This window comes from Lepidochelys olivacea (assembly GCF_965140295.1).
Source record: "Lepidochelys olivacea isolate rLepOli2 genome assembly, chromosome: 10".
Classification (NCBI taxonomy): domain Eukaryota; kingdom Metazoa; phylum Chordata; order Testudines; family Cheloniidae; genus Lepidochelys; species Lepidochelys olivacea.
This window is the reverse complement of record NC_140420.1, coordinates 50,974,554-50,997,692: the sequence shown is the minus strand read 5'-3', so window position 1 is coordinate 50,997,692 and position 23,139 is coordinate 50,974,554. Positions and strand designations below refer to the sequence as shown.

Here is a 23,139-nt window from a genome sequence, read left to right as displayed (position 1 = left end):
TTTGCCGAAGTTTTGATTTAAACGTTCCTTGCTTTTCTGACTGCAATAATAACCTTCTAAATGTGAACATAAAAAAATCAGTGTTGCCTTCTTTACTTCACAAACACAGCTCTGTTCGTCTGCTCATCTTTATAACGTTGCCAAGCAGTACCAGCACAGGGGAGGGATAGCTCAGTGGTTTGAGCATTGGCCTGCTAAACCCAGGGTTAAGAGTTCAATCCTTGAGGGGGCCATTTAGGGATCTGGGGCAAAAATTGGGGATTGGCTCTGCTTTGAGCAGGGGGTTGGACGAGATGACCTGCTGAGGTCCCTTCCAACCCTGATATTCTATGAAACAAACTTAAAAAATCTGGTCAGTCACACAGCCGCTTTTCAAATTTTTGCAGTTGTCAGTGTGAAACTGTCAAGTACATCCATTTCACTCTGCTGCTGCTGCCTGGGAAAAAGGAGTAGTAGAAGTATGCTCTGGGGTTATTTGCTTGGATAGAGAATAATTCTGCTCCCTGCAATAGCTAGACGGCTCTGATGGTGGGAGAAGAAACAGAAGGCTCTTCCTTTCTAGAAGCTAGAGAGAGTGAAGCTTCATACTCATAAGATATATACTGGCCAGAGCTGATACAAAAAACAAAGCCTCCCCCCTGCATCCCATCCCAAAAAAAGGAAAATACAAATACTACCACCCGTTTCCTTTTTATATCAGTTAGGCATGAGGGAGGGAAATCACTCCCCCAAACAACGTAGCCATACCAACAAAAGCCCAGTATAAACAAAGTTATACTCAGAAAAAGGTCCTTTTGCTGGTACAGCTTATTTCATTCAAAGAACTGTTAGTTATATTGGCAAAAACACTCTTACTGGTTCAGAGCAAGTCTGCATTACAAAATTAGGTTGACCTGAGTTATGTCAACGTACAGCTGCTACAGTAATTACATCTCTTTTGCATGTCTGCACGATGCTTCTTGTGTCATCAGTGCGCATCCTCACTGGCAATGCTTGCATTGATGCAGACAGCAGTGCACCCTGGGTAGCTATCCCACTGTGGAACTCACCACCATCTAGCACAGGGTGTTTTGGGAAGGGTTTACAATGCCTCATTGGGGCAAACGAGTCATACAGGAGTGATTGGGAACATGGTTTCAATGTTCCGTGATGTAGTTTTCTCCATCCCAGAATTTTATCTGCATCCCATAATGTTTCACGCATTTTTTCAAAAGCCGTGCAAACCCGTGCATCCTCCATCTCTCTGAGAAGCATGCACAGTTCTGCACTGTTTTGATGAGTGTTGCAAGCACAATGCACCTGATCCTGCAGTATCTGCAGAGGAACCGTGGGAAACTTGACAATTCTTTGGAGATCAGCTTGCTGTGGGATATGGAAAGAAATAATTCAAGGTTGTTGTTGGCATTCACAGAGCAGCTGCAGATGGTAGAGCACTGGTTCTGTGGACGAGAAACAAGCACTGACTGGTGGGATCACATCATTATGTAGGTATGGGATGACTAGCGGTGGCTGCTGCTCTTTCAGATGCACATGGCCACATTCCTGGAACTGTTTGTGGAGCTTGCTCCAGCACAGCAACACCAAAATGAAACTGCACTGACAGTGGAGAAGTAAGTGGCAATTGCTGTGTGGAAGCTTGCAAGGCCAGGTTGCTATCAATCAGTCGGGAATCAGTTTGGAGTTGGGAAATCCACTGTATGGGTTGCTGTGATGCAAGTGTGCAGGGCCATTAATGGAATCCTGCTACGAAGGACTGGGCAATGTGCAGGACATACTGGATGGTTTTGCTGCAATGGGGTTCCCAAACTGCAGTGGGGTGATAGATGGCATGCATACCCCTATTTTGGCATCAGACCACCGTGCCACAGAGTACATCAATAGAAAGGGCTACTTTTCTATGGTATTGCAAGTGCTGGGTGATCACTGGGGATGTTTTACCTACATCAATATGGGATGGCCAGGGAAGGTGCATGACGCACACATCTTTAAGAACGCAGGCCTGTTCAGAAAGCTGCAAGCAGGGGCTTTCTTTCCAGACCAGACTTCTCAACATTGGGGATGTTGAAATGTCAACAGTGATCCTGGGAGACCCAACCTATCCATTACTGCCGTGACTCATGAAGCCATACATTGGCCACCTTGACAGCAGCAAGGAGTGCTTCAACCACAGGCTCAGCAGAGGCAGAATTACACTGGCACTGTCTACTCAGGAGATCAGCCCTCAGGGAAAAAAATAGCCCAATGGTTATAGCTGCCTGCTGTGTGCTTCATAATATCTGTGAGGCAAAGGGGGAATAGTTTTTGCCTGGGTAGAGGTGGAATGACTGTCTGCTGACTTTGAGCAGCCAGATACCAGGGCTATAAGAAGACCTCAATGGGGAGCTATAGGGCTCAGGGTGGCTTTGAAAGACCATTTTAATTGTGAGCCACAGTAATGTGTGTTGCGCCTGGCATTGTTTTTTTTGCATCCTGGTATGAACCTTGTAATGGATGCTGTGTGTGTAGTAATATAACATTGCGAATGCACATATTGCTATTATCTGTGAATGATGTCAGCCCCAGCCAGCATATATTGTGAACTAATAAAGATTAAGTGTCCATAAATAGACTTTTATTCCAAACCCATGCTAATAGACATATTTATAATTGAATGAAACTTTATAAATACAGAGAAAAGAACATTTGAAGGGGAAAGAACAGTCATTGTCATTTCACAAACACATATACCAATTGTGTCTCTCACAGGTCAGTGTATGTGCAGCAGCCCCAGATACCATGTGGGAATGAGGGGTGTAAGGAGGTCCTGGAATGTCGTTCTCTATGGGCTGCAGAGGGAGGAGAGCACAGGTCTGTTGAACCTGAAGATCAACAAAAGTCTCCAGCATGTCTGTTTGACGCTTGAGAAGTGCTAGCATCTCCTGCTGCACATCTCTCTCCTTTTCCTGTTCTGTTCTGCAGGGCCCTCTCTGCCTAACTCTACAGGGGAATGAGAAGCAGATAATGAATGAATAGAATTGCTATTTCACTACCTCTTCTAGCATGATTAAAAAGGAGTAAATGAACAGATATGTCCCTGCAATATCAAAGCAAACGACATACTTACCAGAGGTTCTTTCCCCTGCATCAGACTTGCCTGCACTGGACTCAAAACACAGGTCCTGGCTTGCTGTGCTACTGAATCACTGGTTGCCTCTCCCCCCTACTCCTCCTCCTGCTCTTCCTCATCCAACAACTCCTCCTCACTGTTCACTCTGGGGTCTGTGACTCTGACTCCTCTGAAGTATCCGCAGGGCTCTTGGGGGTGGTGGTGGTGTCTCCGCTGAGACATGCATGCAGCTCTTTGTAAAAGCAGCAAATCTGTGGCTCTGCACCAGAGTGACTGTCAGACACTATTGCCTTTTGTTACGCCTGCCGCAGCTCCTTGGCTTTCATGTGGCATTCCTGCGGGTCCCTTTTGTAGCCCTTTTCCCCCATGCCCCAAGCGATTTGCTCGTAGATATTGACTTTTCAGTAGCTGGATTGGAGCTGTGCCTGCACAGCCTCTTCTCACAGACTCAGGACACCCACCACCTCCTGTGTACACCAGGCAAGAGCAGCCTGCAGCATGTAGCCAGCACAGTCAGCTGGGCAGTTGCTAGGTGAGCTCTCCACACCAAGCAAGCAGAAAATGGAATCTCAATAATTCACAGTGATTTAGAGGACAGGGCATATACCTGTGTGTCTGGTAGGGATGTAAAATAGTAACCAGTTAACCAGTAAGCATTAGTGAGCAGCCCCAGCCACGCCGGCTGGCCGACAGGAGCAACCAGCAGTTAACTGGTTAAACGATATAATTTTAATTGTTGAAATGGTTAACTTTTTAAAACAATATTTACATCTCTGGTGTCTGGCCACCAGGCAGCAGAGTTCAAAACAGTGACCAGAGCAGTCATGGTGGGGCACTGTGGGTCATAACACAGTCTCTACACTGTGGGACATAAAGTTTAACATAAATAACACAGTGTTTACACTGACACTGAATTGATCTAACTACGTCAACCTAAGCGCTATGTCTCTTGCAGAGGTAATTATTAAGTCGGCATAGCGGGTGAGTTACATTGCTGGGAGCAACATTTTAGTGTAGAGGTTTACAGAGTTAGGGCAACATAAGCCTTACAGTTCATAAACTCTGTCTTCACTAGGAATGGCAAACCCTTTCTAGTGTAGGAAAGGCCCGAGTAACTGTGGGGATGGCATGAAAGCCTGATTTTTTCACTGCCTTCCAAGTGCATCAATAGTCCAGGAACACACACTGAACATTGTTCATTTCTATTAAAACATATAAAAATTACAAATTACCATTCTGAGTCTTTTTCTGCTTTCCCTAGTGTAAACAATGAGGAGCCCTTGTGGCACCTTCGAATTTTTTGTTTGTGTTGTTTTGTTTCTAGTTTGTCACCTTGCTTTTACAGAAAAAGAAACTAATGATCTACTGTTAAATGGTACCTGGATTGTCAAAGATTTCTTGCCAAAAAAAAAAAAAAAAAAGCAAAAATATCTTTAGAAAAAGATGGGCAGCAAGGATTGTCTGAAACAATTCTATAGTTTTCACTGGGAAAGAATTTTCCTTTAGCAATTGAAGGATTGAGTTTCAATCTACCTTCAGTTTTTGATTAAATACTTCTGATTTTGGCATGAATGTGGGGGAAATTCAGCATCCAGGACCTCATTAGGTGGGGACAATGAGTTTTGTTTACAATTGCTGTTTATGTGGTGATGTAGTCTAAAGTACTTTAGGGCTCCTGGCCTTGAACGAAACAATTTTTTGCAATCAGATTACATTTGTGATTAGGACAAATTGACAGGCATCAATTGAATATTAAATTCATTGTCAGTCATGCTCCTTTATTCGGGAGCTTGAATCTGATGCAGTGGAGTGAATATTCCATTGCTCAATGGAGAGGCAAAAAACGACAGAGGTCTCTCTCTGGGCAAAGCATGGTAAACTGCTTCATGCATTGCACCCAATATTGAGATGTAAATTCTTTCATCTCTTCTACCAAGGATTTGAGCATTTTTCATCTTTGAAAAACTCATCAAGAAATAAAGGTGGAAATTCAGTTTAACCCAAAGGTACCTTTGGGGGTTGTAATGAAAGTGTTTGTGTAACTCTAAAAATACTTTTCCTATCAACAGTTGAAGTTTTTCTGAAATAGGGGGATACAAGTTGGACTGAATTTCTAAATAAGTAACTAAATTACTATGTTAAAATGAGGGCAAATGTGATAGAAGGAAGTTAGAAAGAGGTGTAATGATTACTGTAACTTTTTCCATTGCATGACCAGGCAGGGGTGCTGGAACAATTTGTATAGTGGGAGTGCTCAGAGCCATTGAACCAAACCGTAAACCCTGTTATATGATGGAAACCACTTCAAGCCAGGGGGTGGTGCCACACCCCCAGCACCCTAGTTCCAGCACCTATGTGACCAGGAAATCATCAAATCTGTCTGAAGATGTACCTATTATACTTTCAGTTATATGGCCTCTGTTCCCCTTTCACTGCTGCTCTACCAAATCTGCCCATAGATTTGATATTTATAATCTACATATTCTGCTTGTTTGCATCGATGGCAACTATAAAACTTTTTATTCTTTTTTATGAGTTGCAATACAGAAATTGTGTAATTGAGTTCCCCATTCATTGGCACTGGTGAAACACTTTCTTAAATATTTAATTTTAACAATTGAGGTAAGGGCATGCAAATTTCAGTATATTTTGTTAATATTAAGATTTACAAAATTTGCAAAGAGGCTTTATTCTAATTAAGTTTCATGACCAAACTTTAATATGTTATCAAATTTTGATATGCAGTAAGGTATTACTGGTAGCAATTTTCTTTAAAAATCATTTTACTTTAGTTTCTTTAAGTTAGTATTAACACTAGTTATTGGAAGACTGGATGACATGGTGTTTTACACCTCTGGCATTTTGTAGAGCAGTCAGAGATTGAAATAAATGTACAGAGCAAACTCTTCTCACCACTACAGGCTTTTTCTGAAGAACTAGATTGTCCCAGCAGTGTGGGGAAACTTGTGCTGCTTCACCATGGGTCATTTCTATTCTGTGGCTAAAGGAGGGACATTGTTCTTTGGGACTGACAATCCATCACTGCATTGTGACACATTTCAGGATGTGAGTTTGTGATGAATAAGATATTACAGATATATATAAAGTTTGCTGTGCTATAATTGATTGTACCATTATTCCTGTCTCCTGTGAGTACTTAGAGTGGGCGATACATTGTCCCTTTTTTGTTGAAAATATTGTGCTCTACATCTCTGAATCTCAAGGAAAAGAATCATTTTAGTCAAAAGTTTGTTCTTCAGACTTGCTGTTATCTACCCACTTAAAGCACAAAAATGAATCTTTGTAACATTTAAACGTGTTTATAGCTACTTCATAAGTACACTTATTCTTGAGTTGTTACTTATGTTTCCAAATACTGAAAATAAGATGTTCAATATATTCTAATAGGATTAGAAAGTTTAATTTTAGGTTTTTTATTGTATTTCTTGAAAATATAAATACCTGTCAGAAAAACACGTAAGGTAAAATTTCCAAAAATGCCTAAATTAATTTTCAAAAGTGACTTAGGTACTTAGGGGTTCAAGCCTTAAAGTAAGTAAATGGGAATTAAACTCCTAAGTCACTTAGGCATTAAAAAACTGTTCAGTGTTTGGTACAAAGCAGCCATCCCTAATCATAAGATTTTTAATAAAGTATTACTGTTAATTACGCTAAGCTTATTTTTTTTACTTTGTACTGTTTAAAGTACAGCTTTTAGATTATAGAACTTTTTCACCCTTTTAAAAGTAAGACTCTTGCTTGGTAATGGAGGAGAAGTAAACATGGCTCATTTTTTTTATATTTACCATTCTTGATTATTTATATGCCAATATCAATAAAATCAGAATAGTTTTCAAATACAAAACCATGTCAGGCCTCTGTCAACACTGACTACATTGTTGCTGTCCATAGTGGATTAACCAAATAGGTAGATTTAAAAATGTAGAGCATATGTCATCCCAGGCAACAATTTTAAAGGTGACCTACAAAGGACTTGTTTTTAAAATTGCCCTGTTCTCAGCCCATACATTCTCCAAATTTAGCAAAGGCTTTTTCCTGATAGTTTTGTACTTTTATAAGTATATTTATACAACGTGGAACAGCATCAAACATCCATTGCATTGGGAAAATGAATTTTAAAAAGGAAATGGCAAACACATACTTTACTCAATGACCAGAAAAATTTGCTCATTCATACTCTTGTTTGGAAATATTTGAAGTGGTGGCAATAGAAAGCTGATGAAAATAATCTTGCTTCTCAGTTCCTTAGTACAGAGCTGTTGACAGTAGGTGAGATTTTAAATAATGTCTTGATCAGCTTTGAATTAAACTGGATATAATAAACAATTGATACAACTTTATCGCTAGCCACTTGAGCAATTAGATCGTTCAGAAATAGCTTCAAGTTTAACTAGAAGCAAGAAAATTATCTTTTCACTGAGAATTGAAATATCCCAGTTATAGATATTATGCCTTAATTAGTAGCACACTCATATCCTAACTTTAAAAAAACCAGTGTGAGATTGACAGCTGTGGATACTGACAGCTTCTTTCTACAGAATAGTTGTCATGTATTTATGTACCAGATATGGACTAGAGTTGCCAGTTTTGGTTTGACATATTCCTGGAGGTTTCATCACATGACATAATCTTTAATTAAAGATTAACCTTTAATTCCTGGAGACTTCAGGACAATCTGGGAGGGTTGGCAACCCTAATATGGACTGATCACAGAGTTTGCTTATACACATCACATGTGTTCATGATAAGATGCTTTAATGCTCTGGCAGACATGGCTGAGGTTCATTTAAATTAGGTATTTACTCATAACACCACCTAGTCGCTGAATAGTATAATACAGTTTAGCATTCCATTACACCTCCCCTTTTATGTTCTACATTCCTGCCATTTACAATGTGTACGCTATCATGCTGTCTTTGAAGTATGTATGTCTGCTAAGTGTCTGCTAAGTGTATGTCTGCTAAGTGAATCATGCTGGTTTTCTAATTACACGACCTGCATGCGTAACAACTTGTCATCTGGCTAGCCATTAGTTGCAACAACTGGCTGTGGTTGGTCCAGAATCCTTGAATCATCATTGTCTTGTTCTGCATCTGCCATCTGTAGAGTTTGCTTTGTTGATTGTTCTCTTTGAGGCGCATACTGTCAATGCCAGCTGTTTCTGTTGAACTCTCTACTGTTGGTCTTGATCAAATATGATCTGGATGCTGAATTATTTCTCTTTATGACAGCTAGAGTTGTCCATCCCTTTTCTCCATCCAATTAAACACGAACACAGTGACCAGGTTCTAGACCCAGCAGTTCTCTGAATGACATCTGTTGTAAAAGTGTTCATAAGCTCTTTTAGCCCTTGTATCCAGTTTGGCTACTCTCTTTAGGTCTGGCCACTTTGGAGATGGATTCTTTTCCAAAATTGGAACAGTAGTTCTGATTTTCAGTAGGGGTCAGAGGATTTTTTGGTCTGCATTGTGCTGTCCTTTCAATTTTTTGCCTTTCTGTTGAGACTTGAAGAAATCAAGCTAATCAGGTGCTAATTTTAAGATGTGGATTCTAGCCTATTAGAAACCAAATTATTCATTTCACACAGTCTTCCAAACTACTCTGGACTCTCCCAGCCTTTAATGGTCTGGGCTGAATTTGAATGAGCAGCCTCGACCAGCCTCTTTACTAGCCCTATGTGTCATCCAGTCCAGCTTGATTTTAAAAAAATAATTGATAACAAAAAAGGAGTATTGGCAAAATGATACGGAGTGTTATCTAAGTTACTATCTGGAAGGTATTTAAAATATTTTGTAACAAGCTGCTACCCATACAACCTGTATGAATACAAAAGAGGGCCAGCATAAAGTCTGTAGATTTGGGGGTTTATCATATTGCAAAAAATGTTCGTACTGAAGCCCAAGGTATTGCTTATAAATATGAGTAGCTGATAACTTGAAAAAGTATTGATTTGTGGTCTTGAAAGAGAAAAGGAATTAAAAGGCATCACAGAAGCTATTATTTGCATACTCCCCCAATGAAATAAATTAGATCTTTGGAAAATTGTGCACACCTTTGTTTAAAATGGAATTGAATGCCAAATGTCTAAAATAAACATTTAAGAACATAAAAATCCCATCTACATTAGTGAATTAAATTTCATGTTTAATAGGATTTCCATGTGAACATTTAGAGGCATGTGTAGCCTGAAGATAACAAATTTCTGTTCAAGATATCTCTTTACAGAAGTGTAGAAGATAATGTGAAGTGCCAAGCACCATCAATGCACAACTTTCTATGCTCCTGGTCCAAGGTCAGTTCATGAAGAAAGAATGTCAAACTGCATGGTCACTCAAATTGTATGACAAATTCAACAGATAATTGTCAGTGATAGAAAAGAAAGTTGTATTAATCGTAACACAAAAAAGGATATTTCATGTATTTTCAAAGGATTAGGCTCAAATGTAGAAAACACTTCATGATTTGATGAAGAAATGAAAAATATGGAGACAGAGGAATAGTTCTCTCAGTATATTGTGTCTTCAAGTAGTATAATTTTAAACTGCTGTATAAACTGCTGCAGGGTTTGACAAATTCACTTGCCCACTTATCAGTCACAAATAGGAAACATTCCCTGGCTAGTGAGGGTTACATTCAGCTTCTGCAGAATATAGGATTTCACTAAAAAACAAACAAACAGAAATTTCCAGCCCTTAGGGCATCTGCAAAGATAACTTTCTGAATATGAATTAAATTAACTGTAAACTAATAGAGTTGTATTCTGAAACTGAGGTGTTACCCTAATCCTGAAAGCAGCACACAACACGAGGCATTAAAGTGCTGCCGGAGTCGGTGGCAGAAGGAGTCCTTTACCCAAAACCATTCCCTGGCAGCAGACCTGCACTGTTGCTGCTACTCCAGCTCTGAAGACTAGAGTAGTGTTTTTGCTACTTGTTCTCCTGCTGAGGGCGAAAGAAGAGATAGTTAACAGCCATAGTGGCAAATCTGACCCAAATCTGCACTGTGCAGAAGAATGCAGGGTATCCCCCTGGAGCTGGGCTCTGTAGTGCACAGGTTGTGGGCCTTCTCTTTACAAGTTCCTCAGATCCCACCTCCCATTCCTACACAGCGGAATGTCACTGATTTTGCCACAGGAGGTCCCTCCACTGCTGAATAGAAGGGGACAGAATTGTCTGCCTCTAAGCGTGCGAACTATTCCATTCAGATGAACGGGGTGTTAATGCTGAAACCTTGCTATTTCTGATTTAGTTTTACCCCTCAATTGATATGCCTGGAACTTTAGGGTGAACTTAACTCAAACCTTTACATGCTGTTGACAAATAGGGTAAATCTTCTGTATTTAATGAATACTGAATGGATTGCCGGAGTTTAGGCTCAGTGAGATCTCATTCCTGCTTACTGAAAGAGAATTTATGGTTTAGGGGAAGACTGCTGAAAGGTATTTGGTCTAAGGCTCCATTTCATATCCATTTTTTGTACATGTTCATTCATGCAGGGGTTTGTGGAAGGAAATTCAGATTTAACTACAAAATATTACTAATATTACAGTGAACTACAACTGAATTTGTTAACACTATTGCTAGGATTTCCAGGATACAGGATATCTACAAGGCAAAAATAATTGTTGCTCTCTCCTGTTGGTGGCAACAATATTGTCCATAGCCTGTTGTTGAAAGAAAAAGATCCTCCATCACCGATACGTGTATTTTCCAAGGTTTATGTATTAACAATGGAAAAGCCTGTGTACTGTATCAGAGAAACAAAATTCAAAGGGATTACTGATAATAACAGTATGGCTGCCTGCCATAGAGTATACAGAGGTAGATGACTCTTAACCTGTCAAACCCCCTTATCTTTTCATGCTTTGTGTATCAATTTTTATAGGACCATAAAAATTGCAGCACTGATCAGATCAGTGGCCTGTTTAGTCCCATAGTCAAAACTGGCAAGTAACAACTGCACCAAAGGAAAATGAAAAAACGCTATTATGGGCTTAATCCTAGGGAGTTAGTGAGTCTTAGGTCCTGAAACATGAGTGTTGATAACATGTATATTTTTTCATCCTGGTTAGTGTAACTGAGGCCAGCATATTCATATGAACATCTAATCGTCTTTTAAATCCTACTAATCTCTCCTCACTAATAGTTTGTCACAATGAGTGTTGCGTGTTAATTTTTGTATTAAAATATTTGTAATTGGTTTTAAGTATAACTTTAATTGCATTTATTGTCCCCTTGTGCTTCTATTATAAGATGGGGTATATAGGAGTATCTGAGTGACTTTCTCTGTATCATTCACTATTTTATTTACTTCTGTATGTTGGATAGATTCACCTCCTCTCTAAACTAAATAGTCTTAATCTTTTTAATCTCTCCTCATATGGAAATCTTTTCATGTCTTTAATCCTTTTTGTTGCCCTTCTTTGGACCCTTTCTGTTTCTGCAATATCCTTTTTAGATGGGTACCAATATGGAGCACAGAATTTCAGGTGAGGACAAGCCATGAATTTATGTAATGACATTATAATATTTTTAGGCTATATTAGGAAAGGAATAGAGAATAATACTGATATCTTACTTGGGTTTTTTTATTGTCTGTTTTTACTCCATTTACCTTGAGCAGGTCACAGTGATGCCTAGCTATTTTTCCTGAGTGGTTTCAGTCAATCTAGAACCTCATTGGTGTATATGAGCATTTACATTTTCTTCCATTATATATGTTCAGTTCCTTAACCACAAACCACATTACCCTCCCCTGCACAGTGCGGAGGCTGGCATAATAGAAACCAAACCAGTAGAGTTGAGGGTGAGAGGGAAGAATTGCTGCTCTACTTTCTTCCTGGCCCTTCCATGCTGGTATAGGGGTTTGTGGTTGGGAGGGATGGGGAAGAGCCAGAGCCAGGCAGCATTTACTTTCTGCTGCAAGTTCCCTTGAGTTTGGATGTGTTTCCAAGTTATTGCTAGGTTTTTTTCAAGTAGTAGTTCCCTTCCTCCCGCCCCCTCACAATAGCTGCAACTCCTACATTCCAAATGAGTTAATAAAGTAAACATTAGGGATGTAAAATGTTAACCAGTTAACCGGTAAGCATTAGTCTTACTGGTTAACCCAGCTTAACCGTTAATCCCCGAGCAGGCCGGCCCACCAACCCCAGCCGCGCCAGCCGGATTGGTCCCAGCCCCTCTCCCTTTAATCGGTTAACCATTTAAACAAAATATTTTTTAATTGTTTAAACTGTTAACTTTTTAAACGATATTTACATCTCTAGTAAACATGAGTTCTTAAATAACCAAGAAATACAGTAACAGTTTTAAAACTTGACCTTACCTGGTGTTAAGAGGAAAAATACACAATAGTCTTTCATTTTGCTCTGATTTGAAACAATTACACCCAAGGTTCAGTAGAGTAGGACATATACAACCATATTAGTGAATGTTTTATATGATGCTGTTCTAACCACGAGATGAAAGTATTCCTTTTGTCTGAATTCCTTCCACCTTACTCCACCGAAGCAAGAAGGCAAAAAAACCTGTCAGTCATCCCACCTATAAAGGATGCTGCAACTCCTTTCTGACTCAGTTTTTATGTTTGCGTCATGGGAGGATGAGACTTACATTGACTGGTGCCCATTTTGGGGAGGGTTTTGTAGTATGGTTAAAATGTGTTTGAAACCACACTATTATAAATAAATAGCTGTAGTTAGTTTAGTGGCATTATCTAGTTTAAAAAACACTCTCTGTAGGATTTTTCCAATTACCTGGTGCCTGGATGATTTGTAAAAATGGCACAAGAAAATTTTTTGGTTATGTCTCACTTTTTCCAGTGTTACTCATAGATGGTGAGATAAGGATCCACTGTTTTTGGGCTTCAGATTTGGAAAGTATGATGGTGCTAACAAGAGTAATGAATAATAAAATCAGTGAATTTTATCAAGCTAACCGTAGGTGGCTTAACCTCCACCACCCTCACAGACAAAAAGGTGATTAGATGAGAAATAAATTTCTATATGTACATACCTGAATCTATATAATTAAATATCAAATTGTACCAATGTTCATGAAAATGAGTACATTGTATTTCACTATATGTGTACATTAAACATATTTCTTTCGTTGTGTAGGTGTATCAGAACCTTCTTTTATTGCTAAAAGTGAAGATTGTTTGTTTAAACACTTATTTCAAGACTATCAAAAATGGGTTCGCCCAGTCCAACACTTGAATGACACAATAAAAATAAAGTTTGGTCTTGCAATCTCTCAGTTAGTGGATGTGGTATGTATGATAAATAATTTTAAAACTAAAAACTGAGCAAAGCTTTTGGAATAGGGAAGTGCTTATGAAAAATAACTTGATATTCTATTGTTAAATAATTGTGCATATCATATATATATATATATTTTCTTTATATAAAATAAATGAAACATTTTAAAAAGAGGCTTATATAGGTAAGGGTGCAATGAGGAGGGAAGCCCCAGAAAGAGAGAGCCTCAGAGAAGTGAAGATGAAGGAAGAAAAATAGAGAATTGTCAGAGGCCACAGAGAGAATGATGAAAATAAGTGGTCCTTGGACATATTTTTGTTTTCTGTAAACTTTGTTAACTAAAGCTTTTAGTATTTGTAGAGTTATTGGGTTTTCTATTGTTTAAAATTAATTTCAATTAATAAATACAAAAATATATGTTTTCAAATTATAGCAATCTGTTCTGTTGTTGGTTCTATAAATATAAAATACAGGAAAGTTATTGCACAAAAAAAGAAGAAATAAAGATAATGTCCTTGAAAATGTCAGTTTCATAAAAGAGGAGATAATCTACTGGCATGGCATTAAAGATGTCAACTTGATTTTTTTAAATTTACTAATTTAAAAAATGTTTCCTAATTGAGCACCTTTTGAAAAGTATATTGTGAATTTAAACAGAAAAAAAAATCTGTAAAGATTTTTTCTGCTCCCTTAATGTTTTTAAGGAGTATTTTTAATTAGTCATTTTGTTCCTTGATGACTCTGCAGGGAAACAGTAGTACTATACATAAAATGCTGTAAAATATACAAAGTAAATCAATGTTGGATGTGAGGGGGAGGGGAAATCACTTTTTCATTAACTTCTTTTGGTTACTGTAATCGTAGTTGGTGGCTGTAACAATAGTACTTAGAAAAAATAGACAAACGTGATTTTCAAATGGAGTCCTTCTCAATTAATATATTTGTATTGCAATTTATGAGCCTCCTTTGAACAAAACCACAGTTGGTTACCGTGAATAAGCAGTGTAAAATCATTGTTCCCATAAAAACATGCTGTTTAAATTTTTTATAGGATGAGAAAAATCAGTTGATGAAAACAAATGTTTGGCTGAAACAGGTATGTGCAAATGTCAACTGAAGAGTCCACTGAGTGACTAAAATGTAAAATTATCAATTTATCAGGTGTTTGTGTATTTATAGGATCTTCATTTAAAAGCTATATTAATCTTTATTTTATATAGCATGTTTAATACAAAAGGCATATTACAATACTTGAAAGAATTAAAAATTCAGTTAAATAATTAAAAAATAAATCTAAAAGCTCTCTCAAAAAACAAAATTTCTAATAAAAGTGACACATTTTAGATACATTTATTAAATGAAGCTACATATATTCAGACATATATTTTGAAATTCCTATAACAAAGCATCCTATTTTTAGTCAGAAACTGTCACAAACACAAGATAGTATAGCTTTGTATAATTGCTTTTAAAAAGTTATTTTAAAATTACACTGTTAAGATATTTTTTATCCTATTTTGATTAACAAAGCTCAGGACTTTTAATTTCATGGCCAGTAATCTATCTGGAGGTCGAGGAGGGGCTTGCTATAAGCATCTAGTTGGTTTATTCTGCCCTACGTATAGGTATTAGCTCATAAGCAGGAAGTGCACTCAAGTTATAATAATCACAATCCAGAACTAAACTTCGATGCAGTTATTATCTTTAGACATATTTGTCACTGAGTTACCCTTAAATTGTTACAAAATGTTTCCTCCTTTCATCCCACTTACCATCTTCAGTCCTCTAACTCTTCCCTGCACCTTTATTGACTTTGAGAAAAGTTTAGGGCCCCTGCCCTACCTGCAGTGAACACACGGTTTACTAAATTATATTTGTAGAACTTTCTCAGTTTTCCTCATTCCCAAGTAACTGCCATGTATACTCAGTTGTTTTCAGTGTTGTTGCAGTTGTGTCCCAGGGTATGAGAGAGACAATGTAGATGCGGTAATATCTTTTATCATGTGTTTATAGGAATGGATAGATGTAAAATTAAGGTGGAACCCTGAAGACTATGCTGGAATAACATCTATTCGTGTCCCATCAGAGTCTATCTGGATTCCAGATATTGTGTTGTATGACAAGTAAGATTTTAATCTTATTCTAGAAAATAAATCTACCCCTGCCACGTTGACTGTCCACTCTACACATAGAATGAGGCATGGGTTCTGAAGATAAATAGTCTGTGATCACATAATTAGACTGTATTATAATACATGCACATAAGGTGTCAGAATTAAAAAAGCATGGACTGCCTTACCTTTGGCATTTCCAGACTTCTGAGTGCTTTGCTTTACAATTTTAATGTTTTTTGACATTGCCTTTTTCTATGGAATTTTCTAGGATTTTTTTTTAAATGGTTTAATTCCTTCATATGAAGTGGTTTGCTAGTCAGAAGAAGAACACTATCCTGCACAAACATGCATTCTTTTATGCTAGGGCCCCTGCAGAGTCCTACCTGAATGAGTGCACAGTTCTGAATACAAACTAATAGGCTGAGGCTGTCAATATACATCCTCATATATATATAATACTCAATATACAAAGATGTGAAATGAAATTTTACTCACCTTTCTTATAAATCTATGCGGAGAGGTAATAGAACTTGGAGAGACTGAATTTTGAATGAAAGTTTCTGCTCAACTTATATTTGCATACTCAGTGCCCGTAGAACACTGGTTGATTGTTTAGTAAAAACACCTATTGTTGTATTTATAAAACAAAAAAGTTTGGAAGTGCCAAGTGTATTGTTTGTTTTTTGCATGCATAATTAAGTTAAAGTAAAATTGATTTTCACCAGCCCACCAATATGCACATCTGTTAAGCAGGGACGATTCCTATCAAAAGTCAAGTTTTGACCCTCTCTCCTGAGGCACTAGACCTGTTCAGAAAAGTTGCACAAATATTGTTATAATGGGAAAAATGTTTTTTCACGCTTTGCTTTTCCTCAGTCAGCTTAAATTAAAAAAAAATAGAGTCCTGATCTGAGGACAAAAGTGCAAAATTTCCACTCAAAAGGTAAAAATCTGAGAGTGATAAGCATCTGAATGACACTTTGGAATGGTAACACTTAATAGGAAACCGTAAATAAAAGCATCTGGTTGTAATGTGTGTAATAACATAGCCAAATATGCATATTTTTTCCTTTCAGTGCAGATGGTCGCTTTGAAGGAACATCTACAAAAACAGTAGTAAAATATGATGGGACCGTTGCTTGGACTCCCCCAGCAAACTACAAAAGTTCTTGTACCATAGATGTTACATTCTTTCCATTTGACCTTCAAAACTGCTCTATGAAATTTGGTTCCTGGACCTATGATGGCTCACAGGTTGATATTATTCTAGAAGATTATGATGTTGACAAGAGAGATTTCTTTGATAATGGAGAATGGGAAATAGTAACTGCAACAGGGAGCAAAGGGAAGAGAACTGATGGATGCTGCTGGTACCCATTTATTACATATTCATTTGTAATTAGACGGTTGCCTCTTTTTTACACACTGTTTCTCATTATTCCGTGTATAGGACTTTCATTTTTAACTGTCCTTGTCTTTTATCTCCCTTCAAATGAAGGTGAAAAAATTTCTCTCTGCACTTCAGTACTGGTGTCTTTGACTGTCTTTCTTCTTGTTATTGAAGAGATAATACCATCATCTTCTAAAGTTATACCACTTATTGGAGAGTACTTGGTGTTTACTATGATTTTTGTGACATTGTCCATTGTGGTAACTGTCTTTGCTATTAATATTCATCATCGTTCCTCTTCTACTCACAATGCTATGGCACCTTGGGTCCGCAAGATATTTCTTCATAAACTTCCAAAGCTACTTTGCATGAGAAGTCATGTAGATAGATACTTTCCTCAGAAAGAAGAAACTAGCAATATCAGTGGATCAGAATCATCGAGGAACACCTTGGAAGCAGCTCTAGATTCTATCCGATACATTACAAGACATATCATGAAGGAGAATGATGTTCGCGAGGTGTGTGTAGTGGTGATGTTGCACTCATTTTTTCAGATTAGAAATTAGAATAGAAATCTAAACAATGGCTTAGAGTACCCGTCTCTGTTCTTATCTACTATAGCAATGACCAATTATTTCCTGAAGTAGCTAGAAATGCTAGCCTTGTTTCAAGATGTCCTGCTTCCGGGAAGCAATAAAAAGACCTTCCAGTAAACAAGTACATTTTTGGATAGACTCCATATGGGTAGTGTACACTTTCTGCAATGGTGATCAAAATCTGTCTCACTCCCTTTTACAGTTAAGCCTGTTGTGGTCTTTCTCAAAATATTTCCTTATAATTATAAATCCCATAGAGATGTTTGGTTAATTACAACTGTAGAGTGAATGAATATTCTAAATCTTATTTGCCTGTAGAGTGCTACTGGACTGTTTCATTATCACATTATTGTTGGGGAGTATGTATTCTTAATTTTAACACATGACAAGATATCTTTGTCATTTTAAATTTAATTGATTTTTATAATTTAAAAGAAAACCACATTAAAGCTGTCTTATGTGCAGTTCAGCAAAAATAGAACTAAATTTAATTTTACAGTCCTAAGTCCAAACCAGAACAATTCTTGTTATGAACTATAATAGTCCTTCTCTAAGTACTACCATAAATTATAGTAGGATTAAATTTAAGTGGTAACCAATGTGTATTTTGGATGAAAGTATGCTAAGGCAGAGCATTTTAAAAGATTTATTTTAATCAATATGTTTAAATCACCAAAAATACATTTCTTAATAGACAGTAATGACAGTAATGACATCAGTTGAATTAATCTTAAATGTGCTGTTTTAGTTTCCCCTTTTTCAAAAACTATTCTTTCTTCTATGACCTAAGAACCATTTTCAGGGCACTATTGACGTGTTTGGAAATGTGAGTGCATCCACTTTGCTGTCTGGCCACATGGGACAATCATGGAGTGTCTTCTGGCAGTGTGGGAGTCTACCAACATTTCTCCATCCAGGGGTGACCTGTTGGGAAAACTGGCCTGCTTGCCTCCTCTCCCATGTCTGGCCTTAGTTGCAAGCTGGCTTATTTGCTTCTGCCCCAGACATTTGCTCTTATGGGAGAGCTATGTGAATAGCTTGGTGCATATGCATTATTATTAATTATTTGTATTACTGTAGTGCCTAGGAGATGTAGACATAGACCAGAGGCCCATTGTGCTAGGTGCTGTACTGGTATCTTATCTTCATGCATTTTATATATAGTATAGCTGTATGTACAGTATTTCCTATATGTATTATGGCTACAATATGGTTACTGTCAGAACCATAATGTTGTATTTTATGTGTCTGATTCTTCTCTCACTTTCACTAGTGTAAATTTGTTGATTTAGATTTACACTAGAATAAGTGAATGGAGAATTATTTTCAACTGTGATGTTGCACCAACATATGTTTTTTGCATTGAACTACAAGTGAAGGGGTATTTGTAAGGAAAATATGTGCAGGTGTATTTATGCATCCAGCAACCACACATTCAAATAACTGCATACCTGAATGTGTGCTAGGGGTACAACAGTTGCTCTGGGTCAATTTCCTTTTTATCACCTGCATTCTTTGCCATACTGTGCAATATCTTGATTTTAAATATATATTTATAAATACAGTCTATATATTGTGAGGGAAAACACTAATAAGAGAGAAAAATCATAATCTAAGGTCTTGATCCTACAATGAGCTTCCCCTAGGTAGGCCCCAGCACCTGCAGGATCAGGGCCTTGGTCTAGTAGCTGGATCACTTGTAAATATTTTACTTATCTTTCAATAAGTGAAGAAAAAACAGAACTAATTTGATTTCTCATTGTGGGTCCAATCCTGTTAACAGTTGCTACAAGTGGAATTTTTGCTACTGTGAATATTGCTATTGAAGTATGCTAGTAAGTGCTACGGTCATACAAATAATAAATAGTAATAAGGCCCAAACCTGAAAACAGTTACTACCTTAGGAAAACACTTCTTCACTGTGGCCAACAGTATCATACCTCTTCAATTTTAAAGATATACATAATGTGTTTAATTTTAATAAAGTATAACAATATAGGAATAATATAGAAATATTAGATTTCACATCTGTCTTCTTTGATTTACCTTAATATAAGGCAATATAAATTTAAATTTTTGGTCTTGCCTTTGAAATTGGACCAGGCGCCAAAAGTTTGTTCAGTTTAGGGTTGTGTGGTGAAGATGACTTGCACAAAGAAATTACAAACATCAGATATGAAAGAAACCAATTTCTGTATAACACCCATACTGAGAGATTTTTGATAATTTCTCAGTTTGAACTATTGGCTAATTGTCCAAAACTTCCAGATTAACCATACTGGACTTTCTCTTTCTCTTTGATATAGCTAGAGAATAATGACAATGTCTTCTGGGAGATAATTTCCATTACTTGTTGGCAAAACTGCTGTTTAAAAATCATGCGGATTAATTTAGTGCTCATCAAAAAAACCTGAGGTATACAAGTTCACACAACTCTGCAAAATGTACCTCTCTCCTAAACTGCAAAACCCATTCTATTCCAGTTATAATCTTCTGGAGAAATGGCTACTGTGGTAGTTTAGTGACATGGACAAATGTCCATTTAAGGCAGGGGTGAAAGTAATAATAAATTATTAACGGTACGGAGGCGGCTCCAGCCCCTGGAAGGGGTGGGGCCTCAGGCAGAAGGGGCGGGGCTGGGAGGGTCAGCCTCCCCCAGCCAGCACATCTGCACTGCCTGGCCTCTGCCGCCCTGGGCTCCGGCGGTGATTTAAAAGGGCCCGGGGCTCCATCCACTGCTGTGGTAGTGGCAGCAGCAGCCGGGAGCCCCAAGCCCTTTTAAATCACCGACCCTGGGGAAGCTGCCCATTTGCCCCGCCCCCGTCAGCAGCCGAGGGGGGCAAAAGGGGCAATGACATTAAAGCATTGTTGCCCCTTTTGCCTCCCCAGTCGGCAGCCCTGCCGGTAGGGTCCCTACCGGCAGGGCTGCCAATGCGGGGGCAGGGGGGAGGGATAGTAACGTTAAAGCACTGCCTCAGCAGCACTTTGAGGGTCCTTAAAGCTCTGACGAGGTAAAGGACCCTCCTTAAAGTGCTGCCGCAGCAGCGCTTTAATGTTGCTGCCCCTTCCCCATTGGCGGTCCTGCCGGTGTGGACCCTTCTGGTAGGGCCGCCGATGGGGGAGGCAAAAGGGGCAGGGATGTTAAAGCACTGCCGCAGCAGCACTTTAACATGGACTGCATACGGGCCGGTACCGGCTTCTTACCAGTATGCTGTACCGGCCAGTACCGGCTCACTTTCACCCCTGATTTAAGGCCTCTGCTATTAGACCATCAAACTCATTTCTCATGTATCCTGAACTGGAACTCAAACCTAGATCTCAAGAGATGCATTACCCCTTTGCACCTCTAGATCTTAGTTTTTGTTTCTTCCTCCCAGTAGGAATTGCTTGGACCATGGATTTCCACTCAAATATAAGGGTGGAGTATTCTTCTGGATATCACATACTAAATGGAAAGTCTTATTTGCTGAGTTATGTTTAGATAGATGATTGAAGAATTGATCAAACACAATTCTCTCACTCTTTGGTTTCAGCCCCAAAAAACATTATCTACTAAATGCAAAAACAATTGGCTGATTTAGTTTAAAAAGAGTACAAAATCAAGGCAAAGTTATGCTTTTATGGAACTTTGGGGAAAATAGTATTAATTTTTCTAAAATGAAATGCTATCAAAACAATTAAAAATACTATTACTCATCAAAATGTTCACTGTTGTTGCTGAGTCACTCTAAAGTAATAGGTTTCAGAGTAGCAGCCATGTTAGTCTGTATCCGCAAAAAGAACAGGAGTACTTGTGGCACCTTAGAGACTAACTCTAATAAATTTGTTAGTCTGTAAGGTGCCACAAGTACTCCTGTTCTTTCTAAAGTAATAAGGTACTTCAAAAAGACTCTGTAGTCAGCAGATCTTAAAGTTGTTTTAAAAAGGACATCTTTTATTGAATGGTCATTGATAACTATCACATAATTATGTAGGAATAGCCTTTAATTTACCAAACTAACTTATTTCCATGTATCAAATATTAGTATAGCATTCTTAAGTTTGTTTCCATGCTTGGATAACGTCTTACTACAGGGGAACACAGAAAAAGACACTATTACTAACCATGGTAAAAAAAATGTCCTCATTTTTATATTGAAAATTTCCAACCCTGGGTGTCGAATTCTGAGCCTGTCTTGATGTAGTTATCTGGCTCTTTTCTGAAGAATGCTTTTATTTAATTTTTTTTTTTTTTTTTTTGGCCCTTATGGTTGCAAAGAAAACCTTACCTAATGGGAATTTATGTTACATTGCCTTTTTCCAAACCTGTAGGCCTACTGCCACAGGTAATTTTAATGACATGTCAACTCTGAAATCTAATAACCACACTTGAAAATGTTTAGTTGTGTGCTTAATTTGCGGGTACCACTACAGCACTTGTGTGCGCAAAATTGATAGACTGCATGTACAAATAACCTCATTAAAAATGGCAAAGAAATGGTAGTCCTGAAAATGCCTTGCACATTTTTTCCCTGATGTGATACTCAATGCAACAATAACGTTACTTACATGTAGGTATAGCTACTACAGAAGAGCCATATTCTACCCTGAATATTCGTACAAGCCTCTGACTGATCTCTGGGAATTGTGCTATAGATTGAAGTTAGCATATTGCCCAAAGGGTCCAGTCCTCTGAGGTGTTGAATACTTTAATCTCCCAGGAAGTTGAAAGTGTTCAGCACCTTGCAGGGTCAGGCCCTGATTCTTTGGCTGTAACTAAAGTATTTTGCCCTCTTCCCAAAATGAGTTTGACACCCTTACTCTAACTCAAAGTGTAACAATAGAAAGATCTTGAATGTTTATGGAACAGGCATAATAGAAAAATTTATACTATGGGCTTGCTTCTTCAGTCCTTATCCCATTGACATCACAATGTCAATAGGACTTCTGCCTGAATCAGGACTGTAGGATTTGGCCCTCTACTTGTAAATGTTCTAGAATATTGAGTAATTCTTGGGTTTTTTTTTTTTTTTTAGGTTGTTGAAGACTGGAAATTTATAGCTCAGGTGCTTGATCGAATGTTTTTATGGACTTTTCTTCTGGCTTCAATAATTGGATCACTTGGGTTGTTTATTCCTGTTATTTATAAATGGGCAAATATAATAGTACCAGTCCACATTGGAAACACACACACATAAAATATTTGTGGGGTACCACTTCTGCTATGAACATGATTCTTAAAAGATACATGGTAGTTCTATGTTCGTGCAAATAGTGTGTATGGCACATTTTTAATAGAATTATAAACTTAGTATAAGGAATCATGCCTATATTTAAGCATGGCATTTTAGGATATGTGCAATACCTACTGCTTAGCTGTTAGCCTACTAATTCATTTTTAAATCTGGACAAAATCAAACACACCTTTTCAAACACTTGCATGTATTGTATTCCCCCCAACCCCCAAAATACAGTACATAGATAACTGCTGAGAACTAGAGGGATTTAAAAAACTTTTTAGATGCTAATTGTTTTAGAATTGGCAAAACACTATATAAACTATACACTGTACTACTGAGTGTTAAAAGTGTGAAGATGTTTATGTATTAGAGCATTGTGGTTGGTTACTTAACTTACTATAATGAGCAGAAGAGGATTTTAAGAGGCTAAGTTCT

At 37.8% G+C, this 23,139-nt stretch overlaps 1 protein-coding gene across 3 annotated transcripts in view; it reads left to right on the top strand.

The window, feature by feature from the left end:
- The window catches only part of CHRNA5 (cholinergic receptor nicotinic alpha 5 subunit), a 29,139-nt gene extending 6,000 nt beyond the window's left edge, over positions 1-23,139 (top strand). Inside the window, exons 1-6 of one of the 3 annotated variants that reach the window (XM_084640792.1) lie at positions 2,699-2,847; positions 13,245-13,396; positions 14,437-14,481; positions 15,399-15,508; positions 16,576-17,407; positions 22,501-23,139. In XM_084640792.1, the coding sequence (XP_084496918.1) occupies positions 2,754-2,847; positions 13,245-13,396; positions 14,437-14,481; positions 15,399-15,508; positions 16,576-17,407; positions 22,501-22,662 (1,395 nt within the window). In that variant the 5' untranslated portion in view covers positions 2,699-2,753 and the 3' untranslated portion in view covers positions 22,663-23,139. Of the gene's footprint in view, positions 1-2,698; positions 2,848-9,326; positions 9,420-13,244; positions 13,397-14,436; positions 14,482-15,398; positions 15,509-16,575; positions 17,408-22,500 lie in introns of those variants that run through there. The other 2 variants (XM_084640793.1, XM_084640791.1) reach the window with 2 other exon arrangements.